At 44.6% G+C, this 16,922-nt stretch overlaps 1 protein-coding gene across 2 annotated transcripts in view; it reads right to left on the bottom strand.

The window, feature by feature from the left end:
* The window catches only part of MON2 (MON2 regulator of endosome-to-Golgi trafficking), a 137,048-nt gene that overhangs the window by 55,383 nt on the left and 64,743 nt on the right, over positions 1-16,922 (bottom strand). For both annotated transcript variants that reach the window (XM_077265501.1, XM_077265500.1), the window contains exons 20-27: positions 16,404-16,505; positions 11,917-12,027; positions 11,353-11,528; positions 11,116-11,278; positions 8,711-9,004; positions 7,783-7,981; positions 1,615-2,243; positions 557-700 (exon numbers count right to left, since the gene is read on the bottom strand). In XM_077265501.1, the coding sequence (XP_077121616.1) occupies positions 557-700; positions 1,615-2,243; positions 7,783-7,981; positions 8,711-9,004; positions 11,116-11,278; positions 11,353-11,528; positions 11,917-12,027; positions 16,404-16,505 (1,818 nt within the window). The remainder of the gene's footprint in view (positions 1-556; positions 701-1,614; positions 2,244-7,782; positions 7,982-8,710; positions 9,005-11,115; positions 11,279-11,352; positions 11,529-11,916; positions 12,028-16,403; positions 16,506-16,922) is intronic.

Genomic DNA, 16,922 nt, shown 5'->3' with positions numbered 1-16,922 from the left:
TACATGTGAGGGGGAACCCTTTGTAGAATAAGATAGGAAAGCCGCAAACAAGTGGCAGCTTTCCCTCTGTACTACATGTTAACATTTTTACAAATGAAAGAAGCAGAAGGCTCCATCTTGCTTCAATGACATCAGACATCACGGATACTGGATGTCTCGGGAGCAACTCTCCAATTCAAGTGGCTCTCTGCAGTGAAAAAAAAATGTAAGGCACCTGTCGACAGCATTGCAGCCAATAACTGAGATCACTGGCTGTGAGCGAGTTGAAGGCATGAGCCACTGAACACAATGATTGGCCACAGACAATAACAGACACTAGGTGCAAAGGCGGAGACTCAGCGATGGACCTGGCCAGGGTGAATAAAGCTCAGTTTATTTGTTTTTTATATAAACTGCGGCAGTAGACGATGGGTTGTACAAAACCAGAAAAGCAGTAAATGTTATAATATGTGATGGTAGTGCGGTGTAATGGAAAATACTCACTACTGCACAAGCAGGTAACAATGTCATTAGTATCAGACTGTAATCCACACAAGGGTGGCGCGATAATACACACCTGATTGTATTTGGCATTAGCAATGTGCTTGGTTTCTAGTTTGCCATACTGAGGAGGTTTACAAGAAAACTGTACAAATGCAGACAGCTGGTCAAAAATTGCTGGATACATTATCTGCATATTTTCCGGGCCTACACAGATGGCCTAAAAGGAAGGAAAGACACAAATTAGGGACAACCTCTCTGATCACATAACACAGGCTCTTATACATGTGGGTGTATTCGGATTATGGAGATCAACTGTCCTTCATGTCTGCTGGGCTATTAACGGGATCTTGTCATGGGAATAATATGGATACATGGGTGAACTTTTTTTTTTTTTTTTAATTGGACATTTTGTCACCAGGTTACTACATGCTCTTTAATATAAAAAAATAAAAATAAAACTAATTACAGTTAACCATTATATTCTACTATGTATTAGGTTAACAATGTGATTAAGAAAAAGAACACAACATCCTGTGAGAGGAAAAGTCTGACTGAGAAAATAGAAAACAGGCGTACGAGGGCGTGTTTTTTTTATGCAAGGAGTTGTGCTTTTGAATGACACCATTCATTTTGTCCTATGATCACAAGTTGGCATTCACAGGAGTACAGTCATGACAGGCAAGGGAGTCTAAAGCAGACCCCCCCAGTCATAGCAACTTGTGATGCCATCATTGGGGGAATGGGCAATTTGCACATAATATGCCCCGAGCAGTAAATGCCACAGTCAGAGATTGTCAGTGGCATTTAACAGGTTAACAGCAGCGGGTGTAGTTTCGCGTCACCAGAGGCTGAATATCACAGCCATTATCTGATAGGAAAGACGCAGGCTCAGTTCCTGAACCCGCATCAAAGTCAAGGAGCAGGTATATGATGCAACTGTACGTAATAAGTTGATAAGGGATCAAATAAGAACATAATATATTATATAGAACATGTAATGTTTCTAATTAGGTGTTTAGTTTATTAAAGATTTGATTTTATACTTGTTTTAATGTTTGCTTTCAGCATTGGATGCCATGTAAGAAAGAAAAAGCCAAAAAATGTGAAAGTGAAAATGAGACGGACAGTCACCTTTTGTAGGACATCTAACGCTGTGAGCACAGATTCCTGCAGGCTTGTCAACACTGCTTCAGTATAAGAGGGGAGGATGAAAGGAGAGGCGTCCGAGCTTATAGGCACTGACACAGCCCCATGTAATATAAGCCCAAGCTTTTGGAGGTCATCCATGTTAAAAGCAGTTTTGATGTGCTGATAAAGAGCTGGGAAAATCTGAATTAAAGCTGTGAGGAACGGCTGACTTGGGATAAAAGTCAGCTTGTCGCATGTAGTTGGAGGCTTTGTACTTTCTGAACCAATCCTATACCAGGTGTTCCAGGCGGCCCACCACAGAGCGGAGTCTTCAATCTCATCCATGGCGATGGGCTGCTCGGTGCTATTGTACCTGATAAGTCTCTCTCCAGCAGAGTCCGCTCTTATAAGTGGTCTACCTGGACCAGCAGCCGAGACCGGTCCAATGAGAGCCGGTACAGTAACTGAGATACCAGGCAGGGCCTCTGGCCTATCAATTTCTCTGGTTGGGCTAACAATCTGCAAAATTTCCTGTAAACTTTTGAGTGCGGCTAAAGAAACTTCATTGTTCTTGCTAAGTGCTGCAGACTGAATGTGATCCAGGAGAACATCCCAGGCCTTCGAAAAGTCACCTATGTTAAAAACAATGGAGATTAATGTAATCAAAATGTAAATTCCATAAACACAGATACAAAGCATTTTACTTCAATCTAATATATAAAGCTGAATGTGTGTATGTATGTCCGGGATGGCATCTGAACCGTCGCAGCTACAGCCACAAAATTTTGCACAGTCACACGTCTGGACCCTGAGAGCGTCATTGGCTATGTTGTGAGGTGAAATTTTAACCCCGCGCTTTCCAATTCACCAAACAATTTTGCCCCTATCTACATAATGGGGAAAAAATGAAAGGAAAAGTGTTGGAGGCAAATTAACAGCTGCCAGATGTGAACAAGGGGGACTTAAAGAATGAGAGCGATGGCGCCAAAGAGTATATACTGTACAACAGTTGCTAAGGTGGAGCGCCGACATGGGATAATCACCACACCGCCACGGGGATATGAACACACACACAAAATGTGCCACACACTACCACGTGCTCGAACACATATACCACCCTCAGCGCACATTTCACCACACATACACCAACCTCGCCACATAAAAGTCGAAACACAAAAGTCGCCGCTCAAAACGCGCCACGCGCAAAACTCTCCACATGCAAAACTCGCCAGACGTGCAAAACTCACCTCATGGAAAACTCGCCACACGCAAAACTTGCACACGCGGAAAAATTGCCACATGCACAAAAGTTGCAACACATGCAAAAGTTGCCTCACACAAAACTTGCACATACCGTACTCAAAAGGCACCACACATAAAACTCGCCACGCGCAAAACTCACCATGCGCAAAACTTGCTGCACACAACTTGCTACACTAACCTGTCACATGCAACTCGACACACAAAAAGTTGCTACACACGTCGCCACACAAAACTCATCTCACAAAAGTCGCTACATGCATGTCGCCACACGCAACTCAACACACACAACTTGACACACGAAACTCGCCCTAAAACACACACAAGTCTGGTATTATCCTTCAAAAATAAAAATCTGATTAATAAGCTGACAAACTACAAGAGCAACAAATGTACCATATAGGAATCTGGCAGCTGTCAGTCACATGACCAGTCTATTATGTGTATGTGTGAGCGAATATATACTGCCAGGGGGTGGGCTTACTGTTGGCTGGGGATTTATCAGGCTGCCAATTTAGCTTACAAATACGGAGGTAAAAATACTGACCAAATAACGTGTGAACGAGGTCTAATACAGGAGGAGATGACATACAGATATATACCGTATTTTCCGGCGTATAAGACGACTGGGCGTATAAGACGACCCCCCAACTTTACCAGTTAAAAAATAAAATCTTCTTAAAAGTTGGGGGTCTTCTTATACACCGTATGTCGTCTTATAGGGCCGGTGAATATGTGCCTTTTGGGGGGGGGGGGGGGGGGGGGGGGGGGGAGTGATCCTGATGAGGACGAGGGGGCGTCTCACAGGAAAGTGAGTATCCCCCATTACCTTATCATAGCGCTGCAGCGTGGGGTCTCTGTGCTGGGAGCGGCGGCTGCTGTGCTGTGGCGGCTCCTCTTCTGCAGTGTGGGGCCTCTGGTGCTGTGGGGCAGTGGCGGCGGCGTATCTTCATGCAGTCGGGGCTCCTCCGGCATCTCAGCCTGGAAGCCCCGCCGGCAACTCCATCGGTACAATGCGGTCAGGTGGCCTCCGGGAAAATGGCCGCTGCTCAGATTCAGATCTCGTCCCGAGATCTCGGGAGACGAGATCTGAATCTGAGCAGCGGCCATTTTCCCGGAGGCAGCTCAATAGGTGCGATGCGGTGGCCCGGCCGCTGGGGGCTGTGCATGCTCAGATTCAGATCTCGTCCCGAAATCTCGGGACACGAGATCTGAATCTAAGCAGCGGCCATTTTCCCGGAGGCCAGCGCATTACACCGATGGAGTTGCCGGCGGGGCTTCTAGGCTTTGAGATGCCGGAGGAGCCCCGACTGCATGAAGATACGCCACCGCCGCCACCGCCCCACAGCACCAGAGGCCCCACACTGCAGAAGAGGAGCCGCCACAGCACAGCACAGCAGCCGCCGCTCCCAGCACAGAGACCCCACGCTGCAGCGCTATGATAAGGTAATGGGGGATACTCACTTTCCTGTGAGACGCCCCCTCGTCGTCATCAGGATCACTCCCCCCCCCCACCCACCATATACACCCGGCGTACAAGGCGATTCCCGGCGTACAAGACGACCCCCGACTTTTAAGAAGATTTTCAGGGGTTAAAAAGTCGTCTTGTACGCCGGAAAATACGGTACTATATACAGGAGGAGATGACACACAGGTATATACTATTTACAGGGGAGATGACACACAGGTATATTCTATATGCAGGAGGAGATGACACACAGATATATACTCTATACAGGAGAGATGACACACAGGTATATACTATATAGAGGAGGAGATGACATACAGGTACATACTACATACAGCAGGAGATGACATACAGGTATATACTATATACAGAATAAGATGACACACAGGTATATACTATATACAGGAGCAGATTACCTACAGGTATATAGTATATACATGAGGAGATGACATACAGGTATATGCTATGTATAGGAGGAGATGACATACAGGTATATACTATATACAGGAGGAGATGACACACAGATATATACTATATATAGGTGAGATGACACACAGGTATATACTATATACAGGAGGAGATTACATACAGGTATATACTATATATAGGAGGAGATGACATACAGGTATATACTATGTACAGGGGAGATGACACACAGCAGGTATATACTATATACAGGGGAGATGACATACAGGTATATACTATATACAGGAGATGACATACAGGTGTATACTATATATAAGGGAGATGACAAACATGTATATACTGAGGTGAAAATGAGAGGTGTGAGGTGAAAATGAAAAGGTGTGAGTGCAAAATGAGAGGAGTGAGGGAAAATAGTGGAGTGATCGGAAAATGACAGATGTGAGGTCGAAATGACAAGTGTTAGGGGGGAATGAGAGGAGTGAGGGGAAAATAAGAGGAGTGATGGGGAAAATAAAAGGTGTGAGGGAGAAAATGAGAGATGTGAGGGGGAAAATGAAAGATGTGATGGGGAAAATGAGAGGCGTGATGGGAAAATAAGAGAAGTGAGGTGCTATAACTAACCACAGATATTTACTATGCCCAGGCAACGCCGGGCTCTTCAGCTAGCTTAGATTTACAATCTCCATGCTTTTCTCATGGTCAACTTTATGTGGCCTGTTCAATAGTTGGAACAGCCAAAAATCTGTTTGTCTTTGCACCTGAAGGAAAAACTAAGAATGTCGTTTATCAAAAGGCTCTCGAATAAGTAGTAGAAGATTACTTCACATTACTTGGCCAATTTAGTTAAATCTGTGTGGAATATCTCTGGTGTTGAAATATATGTTGTAAAATGCTTCTATTAGCTTAGTTTTTGCCTTTTAATAATTACATTTCTATCTATTTGTTTTGTGTTTTTTTTGTGCAGGATAAATTTTTGTTAACACATTCTATTTTGCTAACAGCAGTTATTACCCCGGGCGAAGCCGGGTAGTACAGCTAGTTCTTTATAAAAGAGAATTTTTAAAAAATACAACATGAACAAATTACTCACCAAAGTGAAATCAATCAATTTCTGCCAAGTTCTGCAATGTCACTGCATTAAGGACATGCCATCCGCAACTTGGAAACTTCCCCTTTCTCAAGCACAAATATGACAAGCGTCACCACACTGACAATGCCTCTCGTCCACCACTTCCTGTCAGTAAAGCCCTGGGAGAGGAGGCTCTCGTGTCACCACACTGACAATGCCTCCCGTCCACCACTTCCTGTCAGTAAAGCCCTGGGAGAGGAGGCTCTCGTGTCACCACACTGACAATGCCTCCCGTCCACCACTTCCTGTTAGTAAAGCCCTGGGAGAGGAGGCTCTCGTGTCATCACAACTGACAATGCCTCCCACCCAGAACTTCCTGTTAGTAAAGCGCTGGGAGAGGAGGCTCTCATGTCACCACACTGACAATGCTTCCCGCCCAGCACTTCTGGTTAGTAAAACGGTGGGAGAGGAGGCTCTCGTGTTACCACACTGACAATGCCTCCCGCCCAGCACTTCCTGTTAGTAAATCTCTGGGTGAGGAGGCTCTCGCGTCACCACACTGACAATGCTTCCCGCCCAGCACTTCCGGTTAGTAAAACGGTGGGAGAGGAGGCTCTCGTGTTACCACACTGACAATGCCTCCCGCCCAGCACTTCCTGTTAGTAAAGCCCTGGGAGAGGAGGCTCTCGTGTCACCACACTGACAATGCCTCCTGCCCAGCACTTCCTGTTAGTAAATCTCTGGGTGAGGAGGCTCTCGCGTCACCACACTGACAATGCTTCCCGCCCAGCACTTCCGGTTAGTAAAACGGTGGGAGAGGAGGCTCTCGTGTTACCACACTGACAATGCCTCCCGCCCAGCACTTCCTGTTAGTAAATCTCTGGGTGAGGAGGCTCTCGCGTCACCACACTGACAATGCTTCCCGCCCAGCACTTCCGGTTAGTAAAACGGTGGGAGAGGAGGCTCTCGTGTTACCACACTGACAATGCCTCCCGCCCAGCACTTCCTGTTAGTAAAGCCCTGGGAGAGGAGGCTCTCGTGTCACCACACTGACAATGCCTCCTGCCCAGCACTTCCTGTTAGTAAATCTCTGGGTGAGGAGGCTCTCGCGTCACCACACTGACAATGCTTCCCGCCCAGCACTTCCGGTTAGTAAAACGGTGGGAGAGGAGGCTCTCGTGTTACCACACTGACAATGCCTCCCGCCCAGCACTTCCTGTTAGCAAAGCCCTGGGAGAGGAGGCTCTCGTGTCACCACACTGACAATGCCTCCTGCCCAGCACTTCCTGTTAGTAAATCTCTGGGTGAGGAGGCTCTCGCGTCACCACACTGACAATGCTTCCCGCCCAGCACTTCCGGTTAGTAAAACGGTGGGAGAGGAGGCTCTCGCGTCACCACACTGACAATGCTTCCCGCCTAGCACTTCCGGTTAGTAAAACGGTGGGAGAGGAGGCTCTCGTGTTACCACACTGGCAATGCCTCCTGCCCAGCACTTCCGGTTAGTAAATCTCTGGGTGAGGAGGCTCTCGTGTCACCACACTGACAATGCCTCCTGCCCAGCACTTCCGGTTAGTAAATCTCTGGGTGAGGAGGCTCTCGCGTCACCACACTGACAATGCTTCCCGCCTAGCACTTCCGGTTAGTAAAACGGTGGGAGAGGAGGCTCTCGTGTTACCACACTGGCAATGCCTCCCGCCCAGCACTTCCTGTTAGTTAAGCTCTGGCAGTGGTGCTAGTCCCTGCCAGCTTTCACCCACTGAGGCTAATATTTAATTCCCACACAATGACAAAACAAAGAAAATTAAATTTTAGAATCCTCAATTAAATCATGCCAGATTCTCCAAAGGCAGGCATTCTTCGTAACCTGAGTCACTATTAGCTAATTGGTGACGACACCTAACAAGAGATTACCCCCTCTATTAACTCAAAATGGCCAGTGTGATCTCACCTAATGGCTGTAAGAGGTATCGTCTGGTGTTGAATATTCGGGCTACACCCGCTAGGGTTAATACCCAGGTTTCGGCCCACTGTTTCTCTGCTGTGTCCCTGGAGTGGTGTATGAGGATGTTCCCACCTCCTGATTCAATCTTCTCCTTATCAGCAGTGGTAGAAGATTCTCGAACTTGATCTAAAAGGTGGAACAGAACCTACAGCAGAGAAGCAGTTTTTAACTCGTTATGAAGGCACAATGGTATAATCCACACTACAAGAAATAAAATAACGTATGCAATGTAATACATTCTCTTAATATTCACCATTTTGGGCTAGCAATCTCTATAATTTTACGGAGTTGGAGGCTGATGGGAAACCCCTGCCACTGCTCAAGGTGTGCATTAGCAACGAGCACCTATGGCACTAAGAATCAAACTATCAGCAGAAAAACTGCCAACACACATGGACGGGACCCAAAAAAAACCATGGCGAAGCACTGCCCGTACCTTCCAAATCAATAGGTTAGAAGGGGTTTGTGGATAGTCTCCGTGCTGCCGACAGAATTTAAAACCTATATCCTAGTGTAGTAAAAGGATTGGTTTACTTTGACGCGTTCAAAGCACAAGTCTACTTCTTCAGGAAACCCACATGGTAGACCTGAACTTTGAAACGCGTTGAAATAAACCAATCCTTTTACTACTCTGGGATATAGGTTTTAAATCCTGTCGGCAGCGCGGAGACTATCCACAAACCCTTTCTAACCTGTTGATGTCTGATGGGCACTGGCTGACCCGTGGATCTGCTGCAGCCGATTTTGCACTATATGCTGTTGTTTCGGATTAAACAGGTGAGTTTGATCTGAGCGTAAAGCTCACTATATTGCTCGGATAAGACCCTATTTTGCGCTGATCTCTCCTACAGTTTTATTCGGATATTTTACGTACCTTCCAAATGACAGTGTGCCATGTTTGATGCTGCAGTAGAGTTCCATGAGCCCCGACGGTAGAGAATAACGTCTGGCCAGCACTCTTTCTGACAGCAGGGCGCGTGTCAACACAAAGTTCTCCCAATTTGGCATAAAGACACAGCCATAGGCAATCGAATGGGGGAGCAGGGTGGAAGGGGCGATTTAAAGCTACTCCTTTCTCTTTTGCTTGCATCTGAAGCAATTCTTCCTCTCGGTTTAGTTCCTTTTCTATAGTTTCTCCTCGTTGAAAGAAGTAATCAGAGATATTCCACTGAAAACCAAAATCATAGCATGAAGTTAACATTGTACACTAAGAGGGCACATGTTTTCCACAGACAAATATATATATTTTTTACAATCTCGAGCCCCGTGTAAGAAGTTCACATCAGTGGGTGTTCATGAGTTGTGTCCACTGCTGTAGAGAATGGGTGGATGCAGAATGGCCATAAGGTGTAATAATGCTACGTCATCCCGTCTCCGAAGGTAAGTTGATAAGAGAAGACAAACGGCCCCTTTATACTATTCCGGGAGTAAGAGCTCAATGTAAAAAGTTCTTTAACCCCTCCACGAACCCCTTGTTAAAAGGGCAATTTTTCAGTTTTTGAGCTTCTGTTTTTCCTCTTCCTCCATGAGTCATAACGTTTCTATTTCTCCATCTATACAGAAGTATAAGGGCTTTGTTTTGCTTTTGTTTTTTTTGGGGGGATGAGTTTTAGTTTTGAATGACCCCATTCATTTTACCATATAATGTACTGGAAAGCAAGAAAAATACTCCAAGTGTGGTGAAATGTTCCCTTAGTACATACTGTGTTTTATTCAATTTTCATTGCTATTTTTGGCATTTTCATGGCAATCGAAAACCATCCATTGTGAGGTTTTGAGTTTTTCCACTTTACCGCATCACTGGGAGGGGTGTTGGGGTGAAATAATGTGTGGGCCGGATCGTGGTGCTTAAATGCCGCGGTCAGTGATTGACAGCGGTATTGGAAAGCTTACCTGCAGCAATCGGCAGGTACGTGACGGCACGTGAAGTCTTCAAGGGATGGTTGGGGCAAACACCTAGCTATTACCTATGCAAGGATAAGTGGTAACTTGTTGATTGGTGGGGTCCAACCACGAAGACCCGCACTGATCATCAGAACGTGGAACTTTTATCCACAGAAGATTGGAGCAATAATGCACATGCGCAACCGCCGACCCATTCATTCCCACTGGAGAATGTAGAGGTAAGGCATCCGACCTGCTGTGGCTTCTTGTAATGGAGCTACAAACTCCCCGGCCTGCCAAATGATACAGGTCCCAGTGGTGGGGCACCAACCGATCAGCTAGTTATCACCTATCCCGTGGATAGGTGATTATTTGTTTCAACTGGACAATCCCAATAAATCCTTTGTACTCCTTCATATTCCTGGAAAAGAAGTGTGACTCACAAGTTCCACAGTACGACTGCTTTACTTAAAAGTTTCACCCCTTGTGTATAAAAGTGAGGGGTAACCTAGTAGTGTTCAGTACTATGTGCCGTAAGCCTCAAAAGGCCGTGTTAGGTGTTATGGGTGCACTCATAATCGTACAAGGCATACCATGGAGAGTCACACCAGTGTTAATAAACCCCCCAAACTAAAGGTACCGTCACATTAAGCGACGCTGCAGCGATATAGACAACGATGCCGATCGCTGCAGCGTCGCTGTGTGGTCGCTGGTGAGCTGTTACACAGACAGCTCTCCAGCGACCAACGATGCCGAAGTCCCCGGGTAACCAGGGTAAACATCGGGTTACTAAGCGCAGGGCCGCGCTTAGTAACCCGATGTTTACCCTGGTTACCAGTGTAAATGTAAAAAAACAAACACTACATACTTACATTCCGGTGTCCGCTTCCCTGCACTGTGTAAGCGCCGGTCCTAAAGCAGAGCGGTGACGTCACCGCTGTGCTCTGCTTTACAGCCGGCCGGCGCTGACACAGTGCAGGGAAGCGGACGCCGGGGGACGCGACAGACATCAGAAGGTGAGTATGTAGTGTTTGGTTTTTTTTACATTTACAATGGTAACCAGGGTAAATATCGGGTTACTAAGCGCGGCCCTGCGCTTAGTAACCCGATGTTTACCCTGGTTACCAGTGAAGACATCGCTGGATCGGTGTCACACACACACCGATCCAGCGATGTCAGCGGGTGAGCCAGCGACGAAATAAGGTGCTGGCCTTCTAGCTCCGACCAACGATATCACAGCAGGATCCAGATCGCTGCTGCATGTCAAACACAACGATATCGCTATCCAGGACACTGCAACGTCACAGATCGCTATCGTTGTTAAGTTGTTCAGTGTGAAGGTACCTTAAGTAAATGTTTGGGGGCCACCAACAACAATCATCTGGGCAAACTTACCAGCAAGCCAATAGATGTTAAACTAATATTCAACTCTTGATTCTGAAGTCCGAAGCTTCCAGCCACCTCTACAACTATTTGCAGGCACGTGCAAGGCATTGTGGGAAGGAAGTCCGTCACAACCAACTGAAGGCACTGGAAAGCAGTCCGGATTAAAGACTCCCTAAAAGGAAAAGGGTTGTATAAGAAACAGGTGGTGTGAGGTGGAAAATGCAGGATACTCCTCTATATGCTCACCCCTGATCATTTCTTATTGCTCCAATGACTCCTAAAACCAGTGGCCATCCAGGTCCGAGACTGTCTCCTTGGTTCTGCAAAATCTGTAATACACATTCCAACTGCTTGTGGCGAATATCATGGTGATTTATAGAAGAAAGCTCCTTCAAGGGGTTCAGGAGAAGCAACTGGAGCCTCTAAGGGAGAAAACAAGGCTTCAATAACACAGAGTGGACCTGTCACCAAGTTTTCACCGTACAGACTATTAAATATGTTTTAGACCAGATGAGGCTGGCATACTTACTTTGAAAATTTATGTCAGAGTGGCTGTCCAATCATTTTTTTAAGTTTTCATTCCTGATAATAAAATTAGCATTTTTAATCCAGATCTATCTGAACTCATTAAGTTCCCTTTTTGGTGTCAAGGCTATACTGACATTCTTATGTAGATTTCCACAATAAGTAAAGCAGCCTCATCAGGTCTGAGTAATCTCTTTTATAATGTATGCTGTTTAGATTGTAAATAAGGTTTAAATATATATTACTTACTATACAAAAAAAACAGATCAGACAGCAAATACATACCTGGTTTTGGAAGAGTTCAGGCTCATGCTTAAAAGCCAGCCCTGATTTTATTAGAGAGGTTAATGCTTCTGCTCCCCATTCTCTCATTCGCGAGTTTGGATGCTGGCAAACCTGTGAAAGACATACAATTAAAAATGTTTTATCAACTGGAGAAAAAAAAAAAAATATGCGTTCACTCGAATACCCCTAACAGTCAGCCCCTGGTCCTGCAGAATATTACACATTACCATGTTCTGTTATGAAGCTTCTGGACGGCAACGGGTAATGGTCATCTTGTCAAATTGTTGCAATCCAACAACTAAAATTGTGCGTACACAAACGTGCATCATTGCATTGTACCAGCTCATTTCTTCAGCATGCCATAAAATGGAGGGTCTTGACCCTGACCCCTGTGGTAGAGGACATGGCCAAGGGTCTGTGCACCAATTTGGTCTTAATTTTTACAGAAGCAAACACTAGGACATTTAAGCAACCCACATAAAAAAAACCATGCATGCAGCTTTTGCCGAACGGCCACTAGCTGATATTACCATTCTCGTGTGTGAAGCCTACACAGCCTCTATGGCGTCTGCACTGCCTGTGCACATCCCCAGTCACTAACAGCTTGCTGAGGATCACAGGCCATGCCCCAGATGACATCATTCAGTACACACAGATGTGAGCTGTGCTTAGCGGCAGGCTATACGATCTGTTCAAAGCACAGAGAGGAAATATCTCTGTACTCTGTGCTTTGAAAGTATTGTAGCAGGAGGCAAAAAGCTTCACCAGACACCTGTCATAGGAATAGAGAGAGCAGCATCACAAGATTAATTGGAACATATGCCAATTAGGCAGACCATACCTTCGCACCCTTTATATTAAAAAAAAAAAAAACACACTAGGGGGTTTTATTGATGAACGCTGACCTACAAAGTCCACCTACTTCTGCTGTCACTTATAGGAGGGAGCGATCTATCAAGGACCGCTTAGTACACAGCCATTACCAAAAAACGGTCAATTCGGGTAAGTGGTTAGAGAGAAAGGTATGCGATTTCTTGAGAAGCGGGGACTGCTGCATTTGTGAGTGAGCAAACCCTTGCAAGACGTTCCGCAGCTCCTCTTCTGGTAAAACATGTTCCAATTGTAAGACATCTGGGGTAATATATGAGGCTACCTATACCTGCCCCATGGATTACATTGGAAAAACCACTAGAGAGCCTAGAAGGCGGGTGGGGTAGCATGTGGGCGACATGTACAACGGTCAGGATATGGATATTGCACGTCATATTAACTCTGTCCACATGGAAAGAATAAGGATTTTTTTTCTGTACTATCAAAGTGGTAAAAGCAAAACCTAGAAGGGATAATTTTGATAGACAAGTTTTACAGAGAGCTGGTGAGTGGATTTTTAGGATGAATTCAGTGGTTCCGAAAGGATTAAATGAGTTACTATCCTAAGCCTGCTGTCTGTAGGGATTTTTATGGTTTTCCTCCATTTCAGCAATTTATGACTGGACCAAATTAGTTTAGACTCCATGCTTGCCATGTTGGTTCCCTGGTTTTGTATGGGACCAGTAATTCTGTCCTCCCCCACTAATTTGTGAATTTTTATCCCCCTTTTATTTTCTATATACTGTACACAGATTATTTTTCCTTATTCTAGTATTGTCTAGACAGGAGAATCTATAAGAGATGGGGCACAATTACATGTATCTGAGCTCCAATTTGCAACGCAGTGCATTCAATGCGCAGGTGAAGAAATGTCCTCGGACACGCACACTTGTGATCTGCGCTCCAACATGAGACGCATCCGGTCTCTGGAGCGCAGCCAGCGATCTCACTCTTATGGCAGCAACGGGACCAGAAGATGTAGTACATACGCCATCTGGGACACACTATGCCGGACATCTCATCTGTTCCCCTATTAAGCATTCAGCCTCCTGATGAAGCTTCATGGGGAAACACGTCGAGGCATGACAGTGAACGTTGAGTAACCATGATTTATCTAGTTCTTTTTGATTGAGGAGTATTTAGACTATATTTTGAGCCTTGATGTATCCACTATTCACCTATGTTTCCAATTGTTGGATTTCATGACTGGATCCATACCAGGGTTATTTGTAATGCAGTGGATTTTGGGGGCGATTTAGAGACAGCCATCATTGAGCGGGGGCGCCATTTCTCGTTTATCTTTTAGGGTGCAAACCTCCACAGTATGGTAGTGTCAATACATAGGATATCATTGTAGGAATATTCAGAAGTTGTGGGGAGATAGCGGAGAGGGGGGTAAGGTTGCCTGCTGATATATGGTAACAATACCACAAAAAAAGAAGCAATCAAAAGGTAATATTTATCCCAAAATGATATCAATAAAAACCATTGTCTTGCCTTGCAATAAATAAGCCCTCACACAGCTCTATCGAATGAGTCTCGGAAAATGGCGACACAAACAAAAAAGTTTGTTACATTGTTTTATTTTTTTTCACAACTTAAAAAATAAAAAATAAAAACCTGAACAAGTTTGGTATCACCATAATCATGCCGAAGAGAAGAGTTTATGGTAAAATTATTTTTACCATAAAATGTACACGGTAAAAACAATTCCCACCCCCCACCCCCCCCCAAAAAAAAAAAAAAAGTTAAAATTGTTTTTTTTTTTCCACTACACATGTTTTTTTTTTCCAGTATACTATGTGGTAATATGAATGGTGTCATTCAAAAGTATAACTCGTCCCACAAAAAAGAAGCCCCCGTACATCTATGTGGATAGAAAGAAGAATGGCTCTTGAAAGAAGGGAAAAAAAAGACAAAAAAAAGGCAATTTCAGGAAGGGGTTAATCGATACACAAAATTTAGACACTTCTAAGCATCCTTCAGTCTGTGAATCACATAGTAAGATTATCCAGAAAATACTCCAAAATGTATTACAAAAAGCCTAAAATGCAATGTTGCGTTCTGTCAAAGTTTCTTACATAAATGTCTAAGGTTGTTAATATCATTAAAGTAAATCTGTCAGCAGGTTATGCCATGTAATCCGAGAGCAATGCATTTTAGGAACAGAGACTGATTAGGGCGATGTGTCACTTACTGGGCTGTGTTTTGCTGCTTCAATACAATCAGTGTTTTATCAGCAGGAGAATAGCAGTACAGTCCAACCACTGATTACCAACTCTCTCTCACTATACAACGCACACAAAGATGTGGTGTGGGCAGAGTTATACACAGCTTAATAACTGAGCTCTGCTACATCTGCAGCAGTATTACAGTATTATTATTCATTTTGAGTGCACCATGGACTCCATGGTGCTATATGGGAGAATAGGTTGCATACAAAACACAAATATAAAATATGGTGAACTAACACACTGGTACCGAAAGGAGAGGGCTTATATTCTTATATTCAACAGGAAAATGGGAAAGAAAACAGTAGGTTAGGGGGATGTGGCAGCTTTGGTAGTGCTGAGGTGGAGGTCATTGCTGGCTGTAAGGTTTCCTGTCTGCAGCAGAGAAAACAGACTTGATCATAGGTGTAGCACCCAGTAAACTAAGTGATACATAGCTGGAATCAGGGTCTCTGTCCCTACTTCATGCTGCTGTCAGATTACATAGAAAAACCTGTTGTCGGATTCCCTTTAAAGGATTATTTCCAATTTAGTAAATTATGCAATAGGGATCATTTCAACCACCTACAGCAATCCAAGAATGTCGCTCTAGAACCTGCAAATAGGGCTCTGCATCTGCCCACCTGAAAGGAGTGGAGGTTAGCATGCTTAGCCTCTGCCATTCATGGTCTATAGGACTGCCGGAGACAGTGGAGCACAGTAACATACAGTAACGTAGCAGATTGTGCACATAAGATGCATGCAGAGCAAACGTACCTTCTGAGCAGGACAAGAGCAAGCAAAGGAAAAAGACAGATACAACATGAATACAGTGCACACTATAGCAACCCGAAAGTCTGAAATCACCGCCCCATACTCAAATAAAACAGGTGACGTTTAAAGAGTGAGCGGTGCTGCCGCTCTCAGCTCCGACCTACCGCACAATGGCAATACTTAGCTGCGCAAACTAAAAAATAATACTCCAGAAATATAGATCTCACACTGTACATCTGCATTTCTCCAGCTTCGGACAGATGATCTACCACGTGTGGCAAACGGTCACACTAACGGCATAATGTAACACTACATGGCGGCACCATATGTCACATATGTCAGCACAGAGTCCATGCAGATCAGCAGCAGAGAACAGTAGCTACTTCATGCGAGTGACGCCTTAGGGTATAGTCATCCTAGGGATGTGATGGACAATTGCTTTCCAAATATTTAAAGGGAGCGAGTCATCTAGATTTTTTTTAACTACTTAAAACATCATCATAAACAAAAAAGTTACGAAACATTTATTAAAAATCTAAAATTAATTTAAACAACATGTAATTTAACAAAAACACATCCCCTTTAAGAACAATGGCGTGAGAAATCTGTATAAAGCTCTAGGCCAGAATTTACCTCTATTAAATGTCCTGTCAATGGCCTCCACAAGATCTCAATTCTGTGCATATTCACTAATCCAGTTTCCAGTAACTTGGCAACAGCAAAGAGCGAGGGCTCCTATTAGAGAGAAATTAGAATAGATGAAATAAATGGGAGCACTGGCAATTCATCGTTAGATATAACGGCAACCACCCTCCAAGCAATACCGGCTCACGATGGCATTTACATTCCACTCTGGAATCTAAAGAAAATGGCATTTATTCACAGGCCAGCACCAATCACAACCACAGAGCGATACAGCCGAATAACCCACTGACCCCGGTCCTATGAAATACCATTCAGAAAAGAGAAATAATTGGCACTAGCAGGATGAATATTCCCCCTATAGTCTCAGAAATCATGACCATACTAAGCTATCATTTCATTTTTACCCTGCAGATCCTCGTAAGCCTCAAGGTGATCAGTTTTAGAATCTGACAGCCAAACCCCAAGAAAGTGTCAGGATTTGTCAGCAGCAAAGACAACACATCAGTT

The sequence above is a fragment of the Ranitomeya variabilis genome, chromosome 5, assembly GCF_051348905.1.
Source record: "Ranitomeya variabilis isolate aRanVar5 chromosome 5, aRanVar5.hap1, whole genome shotgun sequence".
NCBI classification, from domain to species: Eukaryota; Metazoa; Chordata; class Amphibia; order Anura; family Dendrobatidae; genus Ranitomeya; species Ranitomeya variabilis.
This window is presented reverse-complemented; position numbering and strand designations above follow the sequence as displayed.